This window comes from Haemaphysalis longicornis, unplaced genomic scaffold (genome assembly GCF_048455015.1).
Source record: "Haemaphysalis longicornis isolate Haplotype H1 unplaced genomic scaffold, Haemaphysalis longicornis Haplotype H1 scaffold_2, whole genome shotgun sequence".
Lineage (NCBI taxonomy): Eukaryota > Metazoa > Arthropoda > Arachnida > Ixodida > Ixodidae > Haemaphysalis > Haemaphysalis longicornis.
This window is the reverse complement of record NW_027526295.1, coordinates 152,127,771-152,152,791: the sequence shown is the minus strand read 5'-3', so window position 1 is coordinate 152,152,791 and position 25,021 is coordinate 152,127,771. Positions and strand designations below refer to the sequence as shown.

The 25,021-nt window shown below is 45.7% G+C and overlaps 1 protein-coding gene across 3 annotated transcripts in view; it reads right to left on the bottom strand.

The window, feature by feature from the left end:
- Positions 1–25,021, bottom strand: part of LOC144169333 (DNA polymerase eta-like) — a 41,969-nt gene that overhangs the window by 5,809 nt on the left and 11,139 nt on the right. For all 3 annotated transcript variants that reach the window (XM_077698426.1, XM_077698425.1, XM_077698427.1), the window contains exons 5-8: positions 21,933–22,084; positions 18,478–18,581; positions 3,599–3,718; positions 602–725 (exon numbers count right to left, since the gene is read on the bottom strand). In XM_077698426.1, coding sequence (XP_077554552.1) covers positions 602–725; positions 3,599–3,718; positions 18,478–18,581; positions 21,933–22,084 — 500 coding nt within the window. The remainder of the gene's footprint in view (positions 1–601; positions 726–3,598; positions 3,719–18,477; positions 18,582–21,932; positions 22,085–25,021) is intronic.

The window sequence follows — 25,021 nt, the reverse complement described above, 5'->3', positions numbered from 1 at the left end:
CCAAAACTAGCGTTTCAGCCTTCAGGTAGGAAGTGACAGGGGGAAGGGGGGGGGGGGGGGGGGGGGGGGTGGGGGGGGGGGGGGTTCTGACGACGTGCTGGGGGCTGCATAATACTGCCCCGAGAGCCACCAGCAAATCTATCACTGGTGTGATTGGCTAAACAGTATGTCCGGTTGTCAGCTACCGTGCTGGTAAATAGCATCACTACTAGTTTCTACTGCTTCTCCCACCAAGCAGCACCTTTTGGGCTAGAAATGCCTTGACTGATTTTGTAGGCGTGCGATGGGATCTCTTCATGGTGCGTAGTGGGACATTCTAAGCCACATAAATACGGAAGGGAAGCAAGGGAGGGAAACGGCAGCTTGAATTATTTCTATCTAAACAAAAAAGCATCATTTGCCGTTGAACAACAGTTGAAACAGTTTTGAAAACAGTCATTCAGCTTCTACTGCCTCTTCTAAAAAATGTGCTGAATTACTAAGAAAGAAGAAAAAAGGAAGCTTGCCAGTTCAAGTAGCTCTACACTAAGAAAAAAAGGTGCTAAAAGTGGAAGAGTAGAAAATGAACAGAGACAGTATAGGAGCAGAGGATGCCACTTGCCTTGCTGGTGGCGTCAAGGGCGAGCTTTCCCCGGAAGTTCTTCCCACAGCCAATGGACAGAGCCAGCTTGCGGGGGGTCACTGGTTCGTGGTCGACTCCTCGGACAAGCTGGTATAGCCAAGTCCTGCAAGCGTCCCCCTTGCCTCATTAGTACCCAATTAAGAGTCTCTTAACTTTGATAATTTAGGTTGTGCAAATGCCACAGCTCTCATTAAGGGTGTGCCGAGAACGGTGAATGAAAATAAGCGCTGTTAGAGCTACAATTTTTTGTTTGCTTTCTAGAGTTAGTTCTATTGTGCAGCAGATGCACTAATTTTCAGCAATAATCCTCACACGACCAACATCAATAGGCTTTGCTAATCAATTGTATCATTTTCAACGTTTCTTCTTAATGCCGAGATCAACACATCTTTAGCCCCAAACATTCACAATAGGCTCCAACATTCTTTTCTTTTTACTCCAACATATAACGATGTGGATAACTATCGTTGCGTTAATAAAGACCTAAAAGCTCTAAATGCTAGATGTCATTTATTATATACACAAGGTCAGTGCACTGTGATACTAAGTGCAAGCGCCTTCTTTCACCACCTACAAGTGTGATATGACCACACAGTCTATACCTACAGAGTACACCTCTTTCTAGTCCATGCCTACAGTCTATGTAACTAAAAAAGTGCAAGCAGGTCTCCCGCTAGAGTACGTCCCATAGTTACAAGCTTCACAGTTCTAAATAAAATGTTTGAAATTGCTTTAATAAGGTATGAAGTTCCTTCTGTTTTCACATATCGTTATCACTTGAACTGTATCAAATTCCACTTGGAATCCTTTCTCTTTGACAACATTTTGCCTATAGCTGAGTTCACTACACTCTGGAGACTAATGTACGTAAAGAGCTGAGCAAATCAAAGGAAGAATTGTGGTTTCTTAGAAAATATGCACTACTCACATATTTAATGCATTTTAAAGGCTCTTATTGGACCTCATTATCTCAACAATGTTTTAATAACGGTCACTGCTCAAGCCAGATGTCAATTTTTAAGTTGCAGACTCTTACCATTCCATAACTGACAAGAGATGGCGCCATTGGCAGGGGAATGCATGAAGACGAGATCCAAACTGAAGTGTTCATGCATTAAATTTGCTTTCCCCCTCCCACCAAGAGACCAGCAGTGTAAAATTAATGCAGCTTACAATGCAAAAGTGTGCATGACAAGCGTCAGCTGAAACAATGAGCACCTCAACCATCCTACTTAGAGCAGAATGCTTCACCAAGCAGCTGCACTGCACATTGGTGTTACCGTATTTACTCGCATAATTTGCACCCTCGCATGATTTGTGCACCCTTAAGTTTTACCCAGGTGCACAGTAAAAATATTTCACTCACATGTTTTTTGGTCCCTGTCTCGCCCGAGGAGACAACACATCGGGGCGTGCGAACAAACAAGCACGCTTTGAATGGCAGCACGGCACCAAGGAGCATGGGAGTGCAGTGATGCACGAGACTGTGCATTCCCTGCGTTTTTTCCTTGTTTCTTTCCTCCTGCGTGACTGGATCTTCCTCCTGCCCTCCCTCCGTAACGAAGCGGAGGAGAGGAGGAACATCCAGGCAACCTTCCCGACCACACTGTCCCTTCTCCACCCTTCCCAACACATGCACACCCCTTCTTTTATCCTTTCCACGGGGAGTTGGAACTGCTCAAGCATGCGCCGCCCTCTTTTCCTCCTTTCTCTTCTGCCGTGAGAGCTCACACACAACACTCATAAAGGCAGACGCAGAGTGAGAAGCACCAACTTTTTCGTCGGAGGTGTGCGAGGGCATATCAGCCCCGCCGCAATGTTGCCCCAGCCTTGCCTCCACTTCCCTGTGTATGTGCTGCGACCAATTTTTCCCTTTGTGCTGATGTTTCACCATCAGTCGATCACCTTTTGCTTCAGTAGTGATGGGCTACAATAATTATACGGTGAAATTCAAACTCCGTGACACAGAGTTTGCCGAGGAAAAACAGCACTGTGCAGGCGCAAAGCACTTTAACATGCACGAGAGCCCTGTGCGGTATCAGAGGAAGCAGAAGAGTTCACTCCAAAATACCAAACCTACCTGGAAGGAGGATGTTTTGGGGACTAAACCAAGGAAAGTTTCCTGCTGGTGGAGAGGAAACACAAATGTGGCACACCACAAACCCACTCCTTCTAACATCGCACGCAACTACAGCACCCCCACCCACACATCTTCATCTCCGCAGAGTATCTGAGATGCAACCTCGACACGTCATAACTTGTATTCACTGGCGACGCATGCATGCAGGCAACCATGTGAGTGCGGCGTCACTGGTTACGTTGGGCTCCGCAGGATGGCAGTACTTGTCCGTGATGAGTGCTGGACGCACATAATGTGTGTTGGACGTTCCAAACTCTACCCCACCAAACGCAAAGTAATGCCTCGAGTCATATGTGAATTCGATTAATAACGTCTCTGTTGACACCACCGTTGAGAATTGGGTTGAAACCGAGCAGATGACGCACGCCGGTGTTCTTCTTTTCTTCGGCGTGCAGGCGCAGTGGCACAAGTCGTGCCCGTACGTGGTGCAGCGGCCATGTCTAAGGCCATTTTCAGTGTTGCCAAGCAAAGAAATTTACAGCAAAATTTCTCAGTGAATACCACCTAAGAGACTGACTGACTGGATGGACTGGACTGGACTGGCTCACTCACTACCCCCCCCCCCCCCCCCCCCCCCCCCAAATCTGCCACCAGCACTCCCATGCACTTGCCATTCACCACTCACAGTCACCACTCACTCACATTTGCCGCAACAAAAAGGTTTTGATGCTTACCCTTCACCACAAGTGCACACACTATGCTCGTGCTGAATTACACTACCTATAAATCATTGCAAACAAACCAAACTGACCAGCTGAAGCACAGTAGCATTTAACTTCCTTTTTTTCATTTATATTCTACCCAAACACCTTTGCCTTGCAAAGCGCCCAACTCACCCGGTCTTGTGGCCAAATTGAGTGGTGAGCTGGTCCTGGGAGAATCTCAACAGATCAGCCACCACTTCGACCTGCAGGAGATCCTGGATGTCTTGGCCAAGCTTGCCACCCAAGTTGCGCCTGTAATAGTGGGAGGAGTATGGGGTGGGCAAATGGAAAAAATAGGACACAGCCAAAGCAATGAAGTAGATTCGGCATTTGACAAAGATCCACCATGAGAGCTGAATGGTGTTCTGTACACACACTTACGTCATAAAGTGAGCAAGTATAGTGCTGTGGGGAAGAGAAAAATAAAATGAAAACAGAGAGTTGGGGGTGGTGGGGAGGCAGATGAGACTTTACGAATGGCAGTGGTTGAAAGAAAAACTAAAATAAAAAAAGAAAAATTATGATGATTACGATTATGGAGTTCAACGCAATGCAACTACACAGGTTATGAGGCACACCGTAGTGGAGGACTCCGGATTAATTTTGACCACCTCGGAATACAACTTGCGCCAAAATCTCGAACACATGGGCGTTGTTGGTGGCCGCCATGGCTGGGAATCAAACCAGCGTCCTTGGGATCAGCAGCACAACGCCTTAGCCACTGAGCCACCGTGGTGGGTAAGAAAAAGAAAGAAATTTAAGGGGGGTCGTCCATCCAGCATGGGGAATATGAAATATGGATATAAGATATGCTATGTGGAGGATATAGTAACCCTGACCACAACAAAAGTTTGCATGCAGAGACTGCTTTTGAACTTTCCATTTACATTAGTATTGTATAAAATGCAATGCAACTTCCATACACTTTTACGCAGAAAACACCAATGTGCCGCAAAGCCATAACAGATACAATAAATCTTTAGAGTGAAATAACAGAAGGGGATGATTTATAGCACTCTTCGCATGTGGCTGTTTTTAACGTTCACCTGCCCTTCGAACGGGCCCTGACTGAGAATGCAGCAAGAGAGAAAGGGAACTGAATGCAGATGCCACAAGTGAAGCTTTACAACGGTACTGTGTTGCACCGGGATAACAAAAAAAAAAAAGAAGCTCAAGGAAGAAGAATTGCAGAAAATCTAGTCCAAGCAAGAAAATTGGCAACAGGGAAAGTAGAATGGAAGTTAATGACTTGAATACAGGTACGGGCATTCACGGAACACTTATGTCAAGGGGGAATGCGGCTTTCAACTTCGGAAAAATGACCAAAACATTGATTTTTTGAAACCCACATGTTTAGCTTCCATTTTTGCATTCTGTGCGTTAAAAAGTTTTTCCTCGAAAACTATTGCAAGTGGCATAAAAATACTCCTGCCAGCCTCAAGCCCCCCCCCCCCCCCCCCTCCCTCTAAGGAAAGGCACACCATATCAGAAAAGCTCTTCAGGACATTAGCAGGAACTTGATAACAGAACCTACGGTCAACTCACATTACCAATAAATATCTCAGTGTAGTTGCATAACATCGAAAAGCTACTAGAAGCAGGTACTTCTTTCTAAAGCCCAACAGCAGCATGATGTGCAAAGATGGCCACCTCCAGATAGATGGGACTTATAAGCATAGAGTTTCATACAAATAACTAGAGGGGAAACTGGCGCTAGTGTCAACGCGAACATGACAGCGGCGCTTACGCTTCAATGGGAATGATGGGTAGTTCTGGAACCGGATTGCGTAGGATCAAAACAGGCCTCTTGCTGCGCAAATTGTGTTTTTTGACAAAAAAAGCTCTCATTGCCAGGTCTCCGTTTACAAATTACATTGCGGACAAGAAAGTTAGTGACGAAAAATTGGTTTTGTACAGAATAAAACAGCGCGTTTAAATAAAAAGCAGACGCGGAGTTGAGGAGGTTTGTGGAGCAGGTTTGCCATTTTCTGCTAACTACAGCAGGACGCGGACTTCTTTAAAAACTACTTATAAAAGTTTTGGCGCTGGTTGTTTGTAATAGTAAGAAAATGTTTTTGCTCATAAGAAATAAGAAGCCGATTACCTTTCAAAACATTCATCGAGTGACATTCGAGTGACATTCATCAAGCTGCACTCCTATCAGCCACCGGTGCTGCTGTTCTACGCTGTAGGAGCCGGCGTTCGCACGAAAGGTGTGGCTGTTCCAAGCGATTTGCAACCGTCATCAGCTTTGACAATACATTTCTCTGCCGAATGAGCAGCGCCGCAACTCCTAGTTCGCAGACAACTTCGCCGCACAAAGCGCTGTCATTTGTGTTTTCGTGCTCGCTGTGCGGCAATGAATTGATAACCAACCTAATTCGCACCTCTCCTTATAAAAAATTCCACTCAGGGTGGCGTCAGTGCACGCGATGCATGCAGTTTAAGGAGAAATGTATTTTTGGATCACTCCTCCCAACACTCCACGTAGGCAAATGCGTTCATATAAATCCAAAATGAAAACGAAACTGCCTGCAATCCATAGCACGTTCCACAAGCCATCGAGTGTCAATGCGAATCCAGAACTACCTATCACACCCATTGAGGCATACGATCGCAGCGCCAGTTTCCCCTCTAGTTATATTGTAAGAAACTCTATGCTTATAAGTAGAAAAGAGGGCTGAGATTAGAAAATTCAGAGGCAAGGAGTGGATTCGGACATGTCACATTTGGAGGGGTTAAAAGTTTATAGGAGAGGCCTTTGTGCCTGCAGTGCCTATAAATAGGCTGACAAGGTGACGGTGATAAATTAAGGAATCAAGGTTTATGCGACATATCACCCCCATTGTTAAAGACAAGGTAGCCAAAAAGTCTTTAAACTGGTCAAAGAAGCCTCTTCGCTCATTTTCTTTCAGAATCTAGCTGAACAAGATTAGGAGTGTATGTTTTACAAATGTCGACAGCACTAACAACAAACTTAGTCACAACCAAAGCAATGACAGCTTCATCACCGTCACTGCATTTCTTGGGGGGTTTCCTGTACCATAACTGGACCAACCTTCAGATGTGCCCTAGGATGCAAAATTGGTTATATGGGAAGAAAGAAAATTGTCCGTGTCTGTTTTTCAGCAACTGCCAGTTGCCCACCTCTCCCTACACCAGTGTTTTGTTGCAGGCAACAGGCACCATAAGCTTCATTTTGCAAATAACTTGCCCCCCTAACACAAGAAGGTGCATTGTTACTTGTACTACACAAATACAAGTAATTTAATTTTCTCTACACATTTTTTGGGTAACTCAGTAATACTGACAGCTTGTTTCAAGAACATAACAGCACGGGAGTACAGTCAAACTCCGCGATAATGAAATCCCACCACTACGAAGTTCCTGTGGCAACGAAATATTTCCAGATCCCCAGCAAACGTCTACAGAAGCCCCTGTATTTCATATCTCTTGGTAAGGAAATCTTTTTCGAAAGCAAAATTCGCTGCAACACAGCTGCCATTTTGTCTACCAATCTGAGGCTAACAGTGTCCACCAGTGCTGAAATGCATTTTTTGGGCTCAAATACCATAAACATCTGCCAAAGTGTGCTTGAATGGCCACCACCACATTTGTTGGGGCGCTGTCAAAACAGCACACGACGAAAGGGCACGCGACAGAAGAGCACCGACATAACAGCACGGCGTCAAAAGGGCACCCGACAAAATAGCACGCGACAAAACAGCACGGCGTCAAAAGCGCACGCGACGGAACAGCACGTTGACAAAACAGCACAGCGTCAAAACAGCACAGCGACAGAACGGCACGATTTTATGGTACGCCTAAATGGGCAAATATTTTGATTTTACCATGAATAAAAACACTTTAGTGGGCGCAAACTGCTCTCGCTGAGGTTCTCTTCACGTTTCGTTACTCTTTCTCGGGAAAAATACTACGGCTTTAATTATTACAGCATGTGGGATATCTGAAATGAAAGAAGCAAAAGCCAGGCACGACATTTGGTAAAACTTTTGTTCCTTTTTAGGTAGCCCTACAATTTTATATGATAATAATAATAATAATATTATTATTAATAATAATAATAAGAAGAAGAATAATTTATTTCCGAATTTGCCGCTGACAGTTCTCCAAGACTGGTAGGCCCGGATCATTTCGTCCGCAGGCTTTCACATCTCTCCCAAAGTGGACCGCGTTAGCACGCGCTAAAACCGGTGACCGAGTCTAAAGTCAACGCCTGCGCTACGAACCCAAAGGAAATACTGTTCGCCCGGAATGCGATCAGAGCAAAATCAGTAATAAAAACCGCAGGGTAGTTTTGGTATGTCTGCTTTGCGCCGCAGAAACATTTTGCAATTTTTTGATACGAGCTTTTTATTTTAGCGCCGTCTATGAAGCGACCGCCGAAACCTCCGCGCTGGGCTGTTAAGTGCGCCGTTCTTTGCGTGCATCTGCTCGGAATCCGTGCATTACCGAGTGAACCGTAGTGGTTCGGCGTTAAGTTAGCGGTTGCAGTGCTTGTGTGTGTGTGTTCTGTTTTGTTTTCATCATCTGCGGACGGATTTTAGGTCCTGATTTGCTGCCAGAGCGGGAAATTCCGACCCCGGCTGTTGAGACCAGCAGCAGTAGCAGTGTGGTGGTGGTGCCGGTGGTGCTCCGCAGTTCCGCGATGAAAACGTACCGGTATGGCACCGACTGACATAGAAATCGATATCGGGGAGTAAATACGTGTTTTCAATGCCACCGTGCTTGTTATGTTCACCGATTAGTCATGTTTACGGAAGCGCGGACGTTGAATGCGGAGCGCGCATAGCATATGTGGGTCACGGTGATCCGTGCTCGCGATGGACTTTCGACGAGGCGTTTGCTACGCTGTTGGCATTGCAATGCAATATAATCTTTCTTAACTAGACTTATGACGGTTACTGACGAAACGAAATTACCCGGGCGGAAAAATAACGCGACCGCACAACTAGTCAAATTACTATTCGAAGGTTGAGCAAAAGGGTTGACGTTCGGGCGAGTTAATATTGGTTGATCATGATCGTGATCATGATTGACCTAACTCTGCGCAGCGCATGTGGCCTGTCGCTCGGAGCCCACCTTTGTGAAACCGCTGCTGTCACCACAAATGCTTTACGCGACCAGCAGTAACTGTTTTGTAATTGTAATACTTTAGATTCCGTGGCAACGCGAAAGGATTAAAAGCTTTTCCTTTGACCGCGTTGTGAACAGGTTGAGCTATTTTCCAAATGCAGCGTTCACGCGTACCTCGAGCTGCGTTTCCACATTTGGCTGCCTGCTTATCCTGGTATCGACCAGCAGTGTGCGATGGAGAAAGTTATCCTTTCAAATCGTTTGGCAGTGTAATGCGTTGGCCTGAAAAAAAGTAAACAAAACGCCGTGATTTTAAAGGTTAGATAAGATTAAAAGGGGATGGTTTAATGCCAATCGGCTGTAATGACCAAACAATATATGGTATTTTAAATTGACTACAAGGAACCAGAAGTTATTGTAGTGTTGTATTGTATCGGCGCTCGTGAAAGATCCCAAGTGGTCAAAATTAACCCGCAGCCCTCCACTACTGCGCGCCTCATCACCCATGAAGCGTCGGGGCGTTAAACACCATAATGAATGAATGAATGAATCAACCAATCAATGCTGTATTGTAAAGGATAAAGTTGCTTCTAACATTTCAGGGGGTTCCGTTCCCTGTCGCAGCTTTGTGTGTGATAAATGAATTTTGATCCGTCTGCTTGCCGTCCAAGTGCACCCAACAAACCCTGGAGTTGGTCGTTGGTACAAAGTCGTTGCGATTTATCCGCTCTTTCCAACCCCTACAGGTGGCGCTGCGGAAAACAGCAATGGCGGACGAGACGGTGATCGGGCCTTCGTAGCAGCATGTGCCCCAGCATCAATAGCGGCCTAAATGAAACTTCGCAGTTCCGCTTGAAACAACTACTTTCTTGAAACATTAACACATGCATACGTTGCCGATTGCGAGACAACATTCGATTCGTTTCAGGGTGTCTGCTGCGGTGTAAAAAGCGCTGCATGCGAGGCAATCCACTGTGCATGGCTCAGGCTTAACTGAAGTGGTTTGAGAACAATACCGCCTCATTGGGCAAACAACCTAATACATAATGTGCAACGCTAAATTTTGGGAGATTATTGCAGTGTAAGTCGCCGAAGTGCACGTTTTACTTAGGCGTGTTCATTTTCCTGTGTACATACTAAGCAGAAGCCCATGCGCACAATGCGCGGGCGATATGTGCGTATTGTGGTGTTTTTCTTAGATGTCCTAAAACCTAGTAGTGACTTTGGGCAGTAAAACCGCGAAGACGAGGCTCCTATTACGTCGTATCAAGTGGTATACAAACGAACATGCTAGCATTATATATGTAAAAAAAAAAGGTAAGCGTACGTGTGATATTGAAGCGTACATGAAAATACAGGCAGTACTTTACAGGTGCACTTTTGGCTTGTGATAATTAGAGAAACCTCCTGGCTGTAAGTACGTTATGTTGATTTGATTGTCGGTAAGATTTTTAAGTGCGTGAATGCTTATAACCAAAACCAAAACGGGGGCTACAAAATGCATTCAAGAGCTCGCATTTGAACTACCAGATGAGGTTACTATATTGTCATTGCTAAAACATCTTGCTTCGACATATATATGTATTTTTTCAGTCATTCATCAATAAACGCATCCCCACATTTGCTTCTCGCCTTCACGTGCAAAAATGTTTCATTTGTTTCTTTACTGAAAATAAAAGCAAGCGGATATTTACCTCCCCTCCTCACTTAGGTTATTAAAGTCTTATTTATTTATTTATTTAAAGTTCTCGACAACACCGCAAGGGCCTCCTTGAGGGATGCACTGTGTACATGAATATAATACACACAAAAGACAACATATATGAAGGGAAATAGTAATTCAAAAAAGTGTAAAAATAAATGTGTAGTATATATTAAACAGCCTAGTGATCAAGGAATGCAAAACATTTTCTGAGCAACAAGAGCTCGGAGGTCGTAGAAAAAGTATGTAGTAATGAACTTTCTTTTTCACTTTCGCGCAGAAACACAAGGACAGATGGAGAAGTGCATGTGCGACCTCCCTACAACATGTGCATTCAAAAAGTCAAGTTTTCAAGGAGAGTTTAAGAAGAGCCATGTCAATGCAAAAACTTTCGATGCAAGATAAAAACAGACTGTTATAGACATGTTGGCATCGGTCAGCTGGCGCCTGGCTCAGTGCTCTGTCAACATGAAAGCAGCCGTGCGGCCGCAGTGGTCTGCTTGGAACTCGCAGGTGAACAGGGTTTACAAGGCAAGGGCAGTCAAACTTGGAATGAATGCAGTCAAAAAGAAAAACCAGGTCACGCCTGGAACGCCTAATACGTAGCTCATCAAGATTCAGGAGCTTGAAAAGCCCCCCGTTCAGATAATAACTCACTGGTGAGTAAAAGTAAAATACGGTTCTAGTGAAGCACTTTTGAATCCTTTCTAGACGAAGAGACGACGAAGGGCTTAGACAATTCCAAATGGCACTGGCAAAGTCGAGCGTCGGTAAAATTATGTTGCGGTAGAGGGAGACAAAACATTATCGGTCGGTGAATTTACTGGTGGCCCGGAAAATTACGCCAAGCGTTCAGACACAGGAGTTGGTCAAGTGGTTCACGTGTAGGTTGAAAAGAAGTTTTGCGTCCAATATTACACCCAAATCACGCACTAAAGTAGCGCGTCTTGCAGGTACACCAAGCAGGGAACGTTGGAATATGAGCAGGGCAGACTTGCGAGTATATGTTATTAGGATAGTTTTGGAGAGATGGAGCTTCAAATAGTTGCTGTCGCACCATGTCGAAACTGCGTTGATGTCATTTTGCAGCAGGACGTGATCGTCTGGTGAAGAAACCGCGCGATAGAGCTTGATATCAGCGGCATACTGAGAGAGCGTACAGTGCCTAATAACAGGGTGGATGTCATTAACAAAAATGTTAAAGAGAAGAGGGCCCAGTGTCGAATCATGAGGTACCGCTGATATCATCGCCAAAGGCCGGGAGGTGACGCCTTCATAACAGACACAATTCAACCTGCCTTTTAAATAACTGCCGAACCAATGACAGAACTCGCTGGATAGACGGTATGCGGATAGTTTGTGAACCCCGCCGCGGTGGCTCAGTGGCTAAGGCGTTGCGCTGCTGAGCACGAGGTTTCGGGTTCGATTCCCGGCCGCGGCGGCCGCTTTTCTGATGGAGGCGAAAAGCAAAAATGCCCGTGTGTATGAGATTTCGGCGCACGTTAAAGATCCCCAGGTGGTCAAAATTAATCCGGAGCCCAGTACGGCGCGCCTCATCGCCTGCGTTGCGTCGGCGCGTTAAACCCTACCATCAATAATCAATCAATAGGACAATTTGCGAAGCAGCAATATGGGGCAGTCACGGGAATGACTTGAACGGAAAAGGACTCGCTCTAAAAGTGTCACCGGCGCCATGAGCATTATTGACTGATTGAAGTTTTTATTTCAGCAAGGAGGGCGTGTGCTGTACGGTGGGGAGAGGGGATGCAAGCAAGGGGATTAAAGAATGTTAAAAAAAAAGTTGTCTAAGCAAGCTTTGCTCATCAGAGAAACATAAAACGCGTGGAAGAAAAATCAAGTGCCACCAAACATTTTGTGAAATAAACAAACTCGCTGGGTAGACAAACTTTCTATTTCCAGAAACATGCTATTGTAGGTTGAAAAAAAGAAACCTTACTGCAAATTTTATTAACATAAAAGGATGGGGGAAGCTTTTTCTATACATATTCATAGTGGTGATACAGCGCGCGAAAAACAAGGACAAAAGGAAGAGGACAACAACACGAGCGCTGACTAACAACTGAAGTATTTATTACACCGTGAAAAAGTATATAAGAGCGTGCATGATCATAAGAATCTTCATGTACGTCTCACATATGCACAGAACAGCCACTCATTCAACAACTGGCAAGATAGGCTACTTCAAAATCCAGTAGCGATATGGACGGGCAACTAATACAATCATCTGAATTATTTTTCATGCAAAAGGCTTCAGCTATCTCCCCTACTATCCTATCTTTGTGAGTCATTAAAACAGCAGTAGCAATAAACAAGGGATAGCATCCGCAGCTCTTACAGTGCGATGATAAATGTGACGTGGGCGTGCCCTTGAGGGAGTTTCGATATTCGCGGTCGTGTATTGCGTTTCTTTGAAGTGCAAAAGAAAGTACATCGGGCAAACAGGGCGATGCCTCAATGAGCGCTTGCGCGAACATTGAAATTGGCTGCATCGAAGCGGCTGCAAGTATACAAGTTTGTATCACTCCTGCCTTGGCCACCAAGAGGTGGCTGGCAGTATTTATTAAATAAATAAATAAATGAATAAATAAATATCCCGTCATGGGGACACCTGTTATGCAGCCAACTGACTGAATTCTTTAGCACACGTTTTTTTTTATTATTTACGTCAGGTTGTTAATTTATATTCGCCCTTTATTTGTGGCATGCAAGTTAGATAAGACAATTGACTGGTGTTTACGATGGTCTAACGCCTTCTTTACGTAAGTTTTTTAAATTACATACAATAAATATTACATAAATTACATGCACGCTCTCAATATCCCAAACATAACAAACATATGTTAGCCCCCAAAAATGCAACAAATCTTATGAAAAGTATTACGGTGACTCGGGTATTACGTAGGCTGGGCTGTCATGCTAAAAAGAATTAGCGAACGCTGTTCCCTCCAGCTTTTTTTTTTTTTTTTTTTTTTTTTTTTTTTTTTTTTTTTTTACGGACACGTCTAAGATATTGTCGTGGAGGAAGAACGGGCCTTTTTGAAAACATATTTGAAAACATATGTGCAAGTTAACGCGGGAAAGAACTTTAATGAAGTACACAATGAGCATTTCAAATTTTTTTACAGAAGTGAGCACGCAGACGGGCTACATACAGAAAAAGTTTACAAATTGTTGCAGATTTTCCACAACTTCTGGCGTGCGCGTTTTGGCGAAATTTTTGTCACGATGGGTGGGCGTTCGTTCTACTCCCGGAACTGCTGTGTTGCTTGGTTCCGTGTTCTCCTCAGTTAATCCATAGAAATGCAGTTGCTTATGACTTTCAGGATAGTTTTTTTCTAGGCATGTTGGAGAGTAACTGGCCTGCCATGCGGCCACATGTGCCTCAGAACCTAGCAATAAGCCCGAATATAGTACGGGTCGTCAACGTCTAGGTTCCATGCTCGACTGCAATGTTTAACGCGCCGGCGCAACGCATATGCTGAGCCGCGCCGTAGTGGAGGGCTCCGGATAAATTTTGACCACCTGGGAACCTTTAACTTGCGCCGAAATCTCGTACACACGGGCGATTCTGCTTTTCGCCTCCATCAGAAAAGCGGTCGCGGCGCCTCACTCACTAGGCTTTAGCTGCCTGAACTTTCCTGCCTTCCCTCTACATCCTTTTTTACTTCCTTCCCAAGTATCCGGTCGGACTGAAGCATTTAAATTTCGCCATAGAGGACTGACACTTCATTCTTCTGCTGGAGTTCTTTTTTCTTTACTTGCAGGCAGGGAGGCACGACCGTCTTTGCCCCCCCCCCCCCCCCGCGGAACGAGCTCGCACAATGCCAGGCGGGGCTCCCCTGCTCGTTACCACTAAAAGGGGCGCTCCCTCTCCAGCTCAGGGAGACGGCTTTCGCGGCCGGGGGAGGCCAAACAGGGGGGAAGAAAGACAGGGATTATGGACAGTGGAATTTTGAGACACGGGGGGAGCGGGGCGGGAAAACTGCGACGGGGGAAATGCGACATGGGGAAACGTGCTACACCTCGTCATAGATAATAGCTATATGTCATATTTTCGGGGAAAATCAAAAGTATCGAAGCTGCAAGCTGCAAAAGTATCAAGGACCAAAACCTTAGTGCCGCTTCGCTTGATTCTAACTGCAGATATCGAAGCATATCAGATGAAGAGCACAGTATCGCAGCTTAGGTAACGCAATAAACCATTCATCGGGTAAAGTTTTTTTTTTTTTAAATAGCGAGAAATCGGTGAGCGTGATCGCTAGTACAGCTTTATGTTGTCTGATATTCAGTGGTGCCGGCCCACTCCCATTTTCGATACATCATGTAACCTAAATAATATTGTGCCTGTAAAAGCGCTCACTGCACAGCCTGAATCGTGATACTCGCTTCTCAAGCGTTAATAAACGAAAGGATACAAGCAATGGAAGCACGGGAAAACATACTCGTACGACGACAAATTCGCATGCAGAATTTATTTAAAATAATTTCAGCCTTAGCAAATATATTATGTACGGACCGATGCAAATACATTGTGCACAAATACAAACATGTAAAGACAAATAAACTGACCCCCTCCCTGCTTCCCTTATACAGGCGCTCATGCATAGGTGAAGTAGTGGTGGGACATTTTTTTCCTACTTTGAAGTTGGGACATGTTTTCCGGCACCATTTGTTCCGGGACTATCAGTTCCGGGGCCAGTAGCTCCGGGACCATTTGTGCCGGGACCATATCGCCCGCACATCGTGCGTATGGTCTTTTGCTTAGCAGTTACACAGGAAAAAAAGAAACACGCCTAAAGTTTAACGTACACTGCGATGACCTATACACTGCAAACACCCCACGAGATTAGCGTTGCACATCCTAAGCAGTTTTTTTCACAATAAGGCGGGTGTTCGCGAACCACTTCCGTGCGGCCGGAGCCATGCACAGCGGATTGCGTATAACGCGGCTCTTTTTACGCCGCACCAGGCACCCTGAAACAAATTTAACGTTCTCTCGCATTTAGCAACATATGGCTGCGTTTATCTTTAATAAAGTAATTGTTTCTAGTAGAGCTACGGGCTTTTGGGCCTCTATTGATGCTGGCGCGCATGTTGGTATGAAGGCCGGATCACAGTCTGGTACGTCATGATGATTAAGATGATGATTATGATGATGATGATTAGAAGCCCTCCATCTGTATCGGGACGTCCGTTGCCACCAACCAACTTGCCTGTCTTATTCTACTCATTAAACCTACCCTCTATTACCCTAACGGGTTAGCCCTCCGCCTACCGAAACTCGCTTCTCCTATTGCCGTTTTCCGCAGCGCCACCTGTAGGGGCTGGAAAGAGCGGATAGCGTTGAGCCGCCGAGCCAAAGAAAGCGAGTTAGATGCCCGCAATGGTGGTTGCATTTCAAATGAAGGAGAAGAGCAAACACGCCGGAGTGTCGCCGTTTAAATGCACGCGAAGAAGTGTAAAGTCCCTCACTGCGGAGCATCCCATATTCCAAATTTAGCGTTCTGGTTGTGAAGCCTAAAAAAGCTGAAAGAAATGAAAGCTTTTGTGTGCTTCTTTTATTGAGTCCGCACTGCGAATACAAAAAAGAAAAACGGCATCAAGGCAAGAAAAGACCTTAAACCGGTACCGAGGCATGCTTTGCAGCGGCCGTGATCTTTCGGCTCCCACAAGAAGATCTTCTCTTGCTGCTGTGTTCTTTTTCTGCTATTTTATCGAAAGTGTAAAAAAAGAACAAGTGCCAGTTGCAATAGGCATGCCTCAGGTTATCATGAGCCGCTGCAACCCAAATAACCTGGAATATGATGGAAGCGAAAAAGCTGAAGTGTAATCCTTAAGCGCTACTATTCCGACGGATAATTTGCTTCTTACTGAAGTCCTACACCACTTAATTCTAATTTATACATGGGGGTTTCATTTGTTTAACAGCACAGAGGAGCTCTTCATGGGTATGAAATATTTCCGCAACAATATTGCGCGTCAAAGCAGCGTCCGCGAATATGAGCTACTGTGGATCGTGGCTCATTGGTGACCCGGCAGCTCATAGTCTTCACTTTAGTGAAAAAGACCGTCACTATACATCGAAGTTTTCAAAAGAATGGCTTCAATGAGCAAATGAATAATTAAAACAACATTTACTATAAGAAAAGTAATTAAATAATAGAGGATCCAGAAACAATCCTCAGTAAATTAACACAGAAAAAAGTGTACACGAAATATGCAGATTCATGGCTCTGCGTTAAATTACCACGAAAAGGGCACAGATGGCGTCTTCATAAAAATAGATCCCTGAATTCATGACCAAAAACCAATCAATACAACGGGATCGAGGAACCACCTTTAATAGGCAATTACTGGAGTAGTCGTTTCATAGAAATAATTGCACATATAACCATGCGTGAAAAAGAAAGTAATACGAACAAGTAAAATCTGTAATTGATATCAACGGCTCACTATTTTGTGTTGCTTCAGCCTATCACAGGCACACCTAAATCTCTTCCTGTACCGAAATCGCCCTCCACTGGAATATGCAGGTGCCTAAATGTCCATGTACTGATATGTTCCTGCACAGATAAGTCTTGTAAAAATAAGTTCAAATGAATGTGCTTTTCTATTCCTTACTTGCCGCTGAGTTTGGATTCCGTTCCAGCTAGTGCACTATGCCATACCACCTAGCAACGCCACCGCACCCAACTTTTACAGTGCTCATCTCTTGCAGTGTGCTATTTTGTCGCGTGCTGTTTCGTCGCCGTGCTGTTTTGTCGCCGTGCTCTTCTGTCGCGTGCTGTTTTGACGCCGTGCTGTTTTGGCGCCGTGCTCTTCTGTCGTGTGCGGTTTTGTCGCTGTGCGCTCTTGTCGCTGTGCTGTTTTGACGCGTGCTGTTTTGACGCGTGCCCTTTTGACGCCGCGCTGTTATGTCGGTGCTATTCTGTCGCGTGCCGTTTCGTCACGTGCTGTTCTGTCAGTATACCCATTTGTTAACAAAAAGACTGAGCAGCAGGTGGCCATGGAGGCAGCCTTGTAGTGACACTACCAGGGGGCTAACACAATTTTGGTCAGGGTGGCGACTCCCGGCATGGCTTTGGCTATGCTAGCCGGCTACTGCTGAACAGCACACAGGCGTTCATTGTTTGAGAGACGATCGGCCCATTTGCTCCCAATAGGATTCCTCCACCAGCCCAAAAGCAGAAGTTCCTATCGCTACAAAATAGGCGGCCATCACTGCCCAAGTCAGCGGCTCAAGTGGAGAAAGGGTGGATAGTGCCGACAAGTCTGGAAGGAACCACGTGCAGGTTGCTCTCTACCATTTTGAAAAGCAAGGCCACCACTCTATAGAGGCGCACCCGCACAAAACAAAACAGTAACAGCTGCGGCGTTTCTGGATGTCGACAAAGCATGCTGACTTGGTTTTGTGAACAGCACTGGAACAAAGTGCCACTGTGTGGCGAAATTTGTCAACAAGAGAAGCTGGACTTCATTTGCATGCTAAGTCCCAAGGATCGAGATAGAAAATGTGAAGAGCAAAAGCGCGGGATGTTCTGGATGCGTTCCACGCGATTCTGTTGCTCTTAGGCTTGAATGACGACCAGCAGTGAATCACTTCTTGTAGTGTGAGAGCCGAGCTGTGAAGCTGTTGCAAGGTATGGCTTGCAAAGTAATATAACCGACTTTCGGAAAAAAATATTCAGTTTGCGGGCAATTTTCTTGTCATTTATGTTTCCTTCCCGCGGCATTGAAATTCTCGCAAAAATGAATTTTTAGGAACTCCCCGGCGGTTTCGTTATTGCGGGGTTCAACTGTACATGGAAACTGCAGAGCCCATACTGCTAACGAGGTCCAAGTTAATTTGACTGAATGGCCTCTTTCAAAGCATATTGTTGGAGCAGGCCTGTGCACAAATTTTTGGAAACAGCCTCAACTAGCCAACAGATCATAGTTTACAAACAATGGGCATCCTCGATTTACCTGCCATGGGTAGCTTGATAGACCGAACACATTAGAAAATCGAGCACTGGATTTTGTACTAAGCAGTCCATAGAAAGGCTGGGGTATATAACTGGAGAAGCCCCACACGATTCGCGTCCACTTTGTTCAGTCTAAATTATTGAGATGGCAGCACAAGTGCCCGAATAGAACACAAAAAGTTACTTCTCGCTTTTGACGTCGCAAACAAAACCTGTCCACTACTCACAGCTTGTGAATGGGAAGTGTTGCAAACAGGATGGGTACCCCGCTTTCCGTGAGCACCGTCTGCTTGTTGGGCTTGTGCAGGCCACAGGCAAGCTTCGCTAGCACCTGCATGCATCGAACACACGCGTCTTGTTCATGTATTCTTTGCAAGCTGTTCACACTGAAAGTGCAAGGACAGCTCTTCCTTTTTCCATTGTTTTCTAAAACATGCCTGGCACATAGACAGGCATGTCAACGTGTAGACGCGAGTCTGGAAGTGAGTCCACAAGAGCAGGCGCTTGAATGTGGGTCAAGTAGGATGGTAACACACCATGTTTCGACTGTGCCACAACGATAGACTGCTGAGGGAGCAACTGTTTACTTTCACTCTTTCTATGGGAAAACTGCCCCGGCCAAAGCCCTGGACGTCGCGAAAGCCCTTTGGCCTTCCACCACCCCCCTACCCTGAACCCAATGTTAAATAAAGTGGCACTACTACTACTACTACTACTACTACTACTACTACTACTACTACTACTACTACTACTACTACTAGCAGCCTTTTCCTAACAAGGCACTTGCTTAAAAGAGCCACGTAAAGGTATATAAGCTCAGTCTAATTATGTACAATACATATAAGGTTAAATTTGTAGGCGTGTAGGCCATGTTCCACATTTTTTGGCCCATTCACACATTATTTTTATTTTCATAGGGAAAATGTCTAAAAATGACACATCTTCACCCAAACTTGGTGACTCATGTAAAACAGGAACACAACAAGCCCGACAACGAAACTGTTTCATCAGTCCCTTCCCATTCCGCTCCTCAGTCTTCCAGTTTCACCGTTACTTGGTACTGCAACAAGCTTCATACATTCTCCATCATTTGTGAAAGTATACATAGTCATACCTGCCAACCTGGTGACATGAAAATTCGTAATAACTGCGGACTGGGGGAAGTGGGGGGCAGCACACTTTAATTTTTAAGTCTAAACGGATGAACGTTTTGTGACAAACGTTCTCACGTTTTCAGAACCATCCGTGCAAACCGTCAGTGTTGTAGAGTAATGAGCAGCAACTCCATTGGGCAGGGAAGCAAATTCTTACATGTACGATTTCAAGAACACTTGGTAGTAGTCTCGCAACTTCGAGCCCGCCGTTGCAATGTGAAGGAACTACCGCTATCATACCACGGGTCTTGCTGCACAGGACGCGGCAGTAATACAAAGAGCGCCACAAACACGGAAGTTGTAACCGGCCCGTGAACAACACGCTATAAGCAGACTTGTCTTAGAAGCAGCGAGTTCTGGATATGGATACGTAGCCCATCCCGAGAAGAAGACCGAAATCGCTGCTTCGCAGTTGGTGATAACAATACTACGTATTGCTTTCTCGTGGCGGCGCAGGTACCACAGTGTCATTTAAAGATGGTCCAATTTTTTTCGAAAATTCGTAAAATTTCAGACACGATTTGTAAAATCGTAAGACGCGGCAAAATTCTGTACATTTTACGGAAAATTCGGAAGAGTTAGTAGGTATGCATACATAGCTTACTTACAAGTAACTTTCCTTATTCCACTTCTCTCACAAGCTCACTAACTGCAAGCTCGCTCTCTCTCCCTCCATGCTGCTTTCACAATAAAATTGCATGCAACTCCACGCAGCTCATTTAGAAGTTTTTTTCCTACTCAGTGCCCACTCGTACCCAGGCCTACTCATATCACTGATTCATTTGCCTAAGGCTCGTAGAAGGTTGGTCCCTCACTCATACCCACGATCGCTCAGGCTGAGAACCACACTCATGAAAGCTAACTCCCACGCCACTTTGGTTGAATTTCAAGTGCTTCGCTCCTCCCCTCTAGCATCGGCTTGCTGATTTATGATTTAGACTTGCAGTAAGCAAAGAGGGGGAGAGAGCAACATTGGGATTGGACAGCAGACAACTCACAAGTGAAGCTTTCTTGCCTGTCAGTACAATTTCTGTAAGTTTTGTCACGTGCTTTTGCTTAGGTTTGCCAGGAAGGGTTTATTTTCTCAGAAAAATACTGTATTAACTCAAAAGTGACACAAGTTTTTGTTCACAAATTTTGCTACCTGATGTTGGCCTTTGCATTCCAATCAACACAAGCCGTTTCACACAAGCCTCTGCCTCCCCCTCCCCCCACCCCCAAGCAAGCATGTCAGAAACAGAAGGCTCACAATGTTGGGATCTTTGCTGTGTTTTGGGGCCTATCAATGAGCACTGAAGCTGTCTTCCTTATAGAGACAAAAAACCAAAATGACTATCCATATGTGACATTGCAGAAAATGTAAATATCACCACATTGCCTCAATTAATCCATAGGCCTCTACTAGGGCCAACCTCAACCCTCAGGTGTTGCTCCAGAGCGTAAAGCCATTATGTAAATCGTGAACTCTTCTAGTACAGTCAGAGCTGTCATATGTGTGGAGCTACTTTACTTTTTCGAATATTCTTTTGAGAAAAACTAAGCAAAAAAAGTATACACACAAACACAAGCGCATGCAGGTCAAAAACAAGACCAGCACACTAACTTGCTCGCAGTCTGCACCCCCCCTGCACTATGTGTAACACGTACTACTGCACTCGCCAACATGTCAGGAGCCCATCAGGGTTTCAGTGTCGGCTTTCTGTGCTGTATTCCTATTGCTTGTCCAGCTATTCCTGCCACTTTCCACACATTCTCTACCCTGAAAATGCCTCTTCGCACTCCCGCTTTGCTAGTCGCCGACTCAGACTGCCCACCACACGTTAGGTTTGCACAACTTCCCTAGGCAGGCTTCCCTGCAGGTGCCCTGTGGCGCCATGGCGACAACTATGCAGTTGTGACTGGTAAAGGTCACTACGTGTCATGGAGGACAAAACAACCGTTTAGGCTCTAAGCTCAGACTGGCCGCCGCATGGCGGGTGCTAGTTCTGAGTTGTGTACCAGCACCTTGACAAGCTTGCCACTGCACTTATTAGGGCACACAATCTACACGAGCTGACTAGCGTCAGAATGTGCCCACACCTGGGAGCTGAGGAAAGAAATGTATTGCGCAATTAGCGCTTTTTTTTTACTCACAACTTAATTTTTATTGGACAAGAAAACATACATACACAAAAAACACCGCGCATGTCAGAACAGTTCAATTAAAGAAGGAATCACTACGCAAGCCTGCAACTCGTCTGTAACCTTCCTCGTCTTTCTTGCGCTGGTTGTTTTCCATCATCACAAGGGAAGAAAAGATTTTTGTCAAATAAGAAATTGAACCGGATGAAACAATCGAGGTTGTTTGGTTTTATCAGCAGCAGCAGGTAGCCTTCTCATGAAACAAATCTCGCATCTAATATGATAAATGAAATTAAATTTGCTGACCCATTCATGTTCCGCCTTCATGTTCTCATTCTAGTGAAGTTAATTCCTTATCACAAGTTATGTGACCTGTCAAGGCAAGGAGCTGAAACACTGCCACAAACCTTGTTGTGCGCGATCCCAGCTGAGCAGCGGTAGCCTGTTTGGGCATAGACGGCAGCTCGGATCTGCTCCGTGAGTGCCGCAGCCCGTGCCAGCAGGGCGTCGGGGCAGTCAGGGTCGTCGATTTCGGACAGCCATGCAGCCAGGTCTGCCTCTGCAATCCGGAGATGGAATGAGGCGCATCACAGTGGCGCACCATGCGGTGCAGTGAAGCTGCACTTTCGCCAAAGTTCGCGCATCACCTTGCACCTCGAGGTCACTCCCAAGTCCTCTGAAACCGCGCCGCCACTTAGAGGCAACGAAGCCGTGCAGAGTGACTCCGAGCTCCAAGCGTAGGGAGTTTGCCGAAGCGCACCGAAGGACGAATGACTACTACAGTATGGTTCAGGGTAACAAAGGTACCCAGATAACAAATTTCTGTTTCCAGTTGCGCAAATGCAGGGGTGAGACAGCTGAATCAAGTTTGGGAGCAGTTTTTGGAGCAGCAAAATCTCGATTTTGGAGCAGAAGAACCTTGGTTTGGAGCAGTTAACGATATTTTTTATGTCACCTTAGGTGCCCAAAAAATCAAATTTTTGGCAACTCGGGGGGAAAGAGCACTTTTTAATCGGTTTTGAATGTATATAACACTGAAACAGCCTCTTAATAAAGTTTTTCTACCAGAATATCACGAGGTACCAAATGCACTACCTTTTACAAACCATTTTTAAATTCTTAGGCCCTATGTATATATGGATAACATGGAGTTCCGTTGAAAATATCAAGTTGAAAAACTATGCAATCGTAAGGCATTTTTATTATCATGGGAATGCCTAAATTATTAAGCACAAGTGTAGAGCCACGGCAAAAGTTGCGCAAAGCGAGGTGACAGTCGTCGCACCCCACCAGCTTTCCCATATCAAACACTAAGGTGCACGTTCACTACGATCAATCGTAATTCGAGTAACGTTGATATGTTTATCCATATCCCTTTTGGCATTAAATTTCACTTCAGATTGATGAACCATTATTACTAGCGTGCAATAATAGCCCGTCCCGCTATCGGACATTGCTTGAACATTTTGCGGCGATGTAGCCTGCGCCACCCCTTTTGAAGTGTCGACCGTCCCATTCACGCCGCTTGCAAGCTCGCTGTCAAAGGCAGCAATAACTCCGCGTTTTATAACAACGCAATGAGTCAGAAATTTCACTTCAAGCGCGAACCGCGCCTCACACGAAACACGGTGTGAATTTGCGGGCACCGCGTTGTTTTCTATGAACTCCACCTTTCGAGTGGCGCAACTTCCCGTAACAGATCAAACTAAATCTAAACCTAGCCACCCCCGTAACCAAAAGCACAGTAGAAATCTGCGGAGAGCGGTCTGCCTGAACTAGAATGAACTAGCCTGAACTACGAGCAACTGCTTCGCCCGCTGGCCATGTTTTCCGATCCTCACCATAGGCTCCGTGCGCTGGTATGGTGGCGACACCATCGCCTGTACAACTAGCGCCATCTACGGCCACTGGAGGCATTTATCGGATGTTGTTGTCATCGCTTGCGCCCTTCCCCGTTCCGCCCGTGCTACGCTGCGATGACTGCTCAAACCAGCGCGCTCGTTTTAACGGTTTTAGAGAAATGGGATATATTGGCTCGTTTTCTTTTTTATATAAGAAAACCTCAAAACGTGGTCAGCTACACGCCGCAAACTATGTTTACTGCATCCGGGAGGAGCTAGCGAACGCAACGGACCCGTCCGATGTTTCCAGCAATGGCGTTGGGCACATGACAGACGTGACCCTGGGCTGCGACTTTTAGGCGGTACAGTGAATGGTTGCGAGTTCTGTTGTAAACACGCGGCTCACGCATCTCTGCACTTTATTATGAGTTCAGTGAGTCTAAGCGAGGTAGGCGGGTGAAGCTGCACGCGCAAGGCCGGGTGCCGCGGCTCGCGTAAACATGCCGATGCAGTTGCTATGTTCGTCAACTCATAACTGTGAGCACCGTACAGCTATTGCCAAATTTTAGCGCCGGTATCAACGCTGGTGTTCCAGCTCTGTCCGAACCAACGAAGTGTTAGTCGTATGGAGTTTGCCGCGATATCTGCGTCAAAGCAGCCGCCGAGGCCGCACGGGCAGAACCTCCGCGCGTACACCTAGGAAGGGGTAAGCAGCGATGAGCACCATAATAGAGAAGAGGAATAACCGATACAGATTGGTAAAGCCTAAGCAACACGTAATGCTAAAATGCCGGGGAAGCATAAGCTCAGCGACAAAAAGAAAAAAGAAAACGACCGACATCGTCACTGCTTTAAGATGATTGACGCGCATATTAATGGCCCATTCGTTTAGCTGCGGTGGTTGCCTGTGGGATCACTGCAGTTTCGTGTCAACCGTTACTGTGCGTCATATTGCGTAGCACTCAGGTAAGATTGGTGGGGTGTATGCTGGCGCGCTGTTTTTGTTCCCGACGAAGCTCGCGTTGCCTGTGCAAGTTTCGCCGGCTGTCGCAGGTCCCCCGCGAAGTTGACGGCGGGTGTGCACAAAAACAAGATCCCAGAGTATAAACCACATTCACACAGAACAGCAAAACGAACGCTTATGGCCAGAAGTCGATCGGCGTTGTTTACATTGCCCGTCGCAGTGCGCTGGTTCATCGCTGTCGCCTTTGCGCTTCATTTCAAGAGAACCGAGATAAACTATTTTTTCGTCAGCCTCCTCGCGACCTTTTTAAAATGTTGCGGAGCCGTAGACCCAGCAATACGCATAGAAATGCGCACTACTAGCTCGACTTTTTCACAACGACTGCGGAATCTCCGTCCGGTAAGCCGCTCTTTCGGGGTGACCAACATCCAATTTTCGACGGCGCCGCTGTTCGGCGGCGCTGCGGTCGCGCTCGAAACACCAGCGCACGGAGCCTATAGCGGCGCCCCGTATAGAAAATTGCCGTTTTGTCCTTAACTTGAACAAGTTTTGTCGCCTCAGTAAACATTAGTATTTTTATACAGGACTTTGCAATGATTTTCGATGGGAAAGCTTTAAAAACATACAGAATATAACATGTGCAACCCGACATTGTGTCTTCCGAAAAAACTATTTCGGGTACCGTTTTATG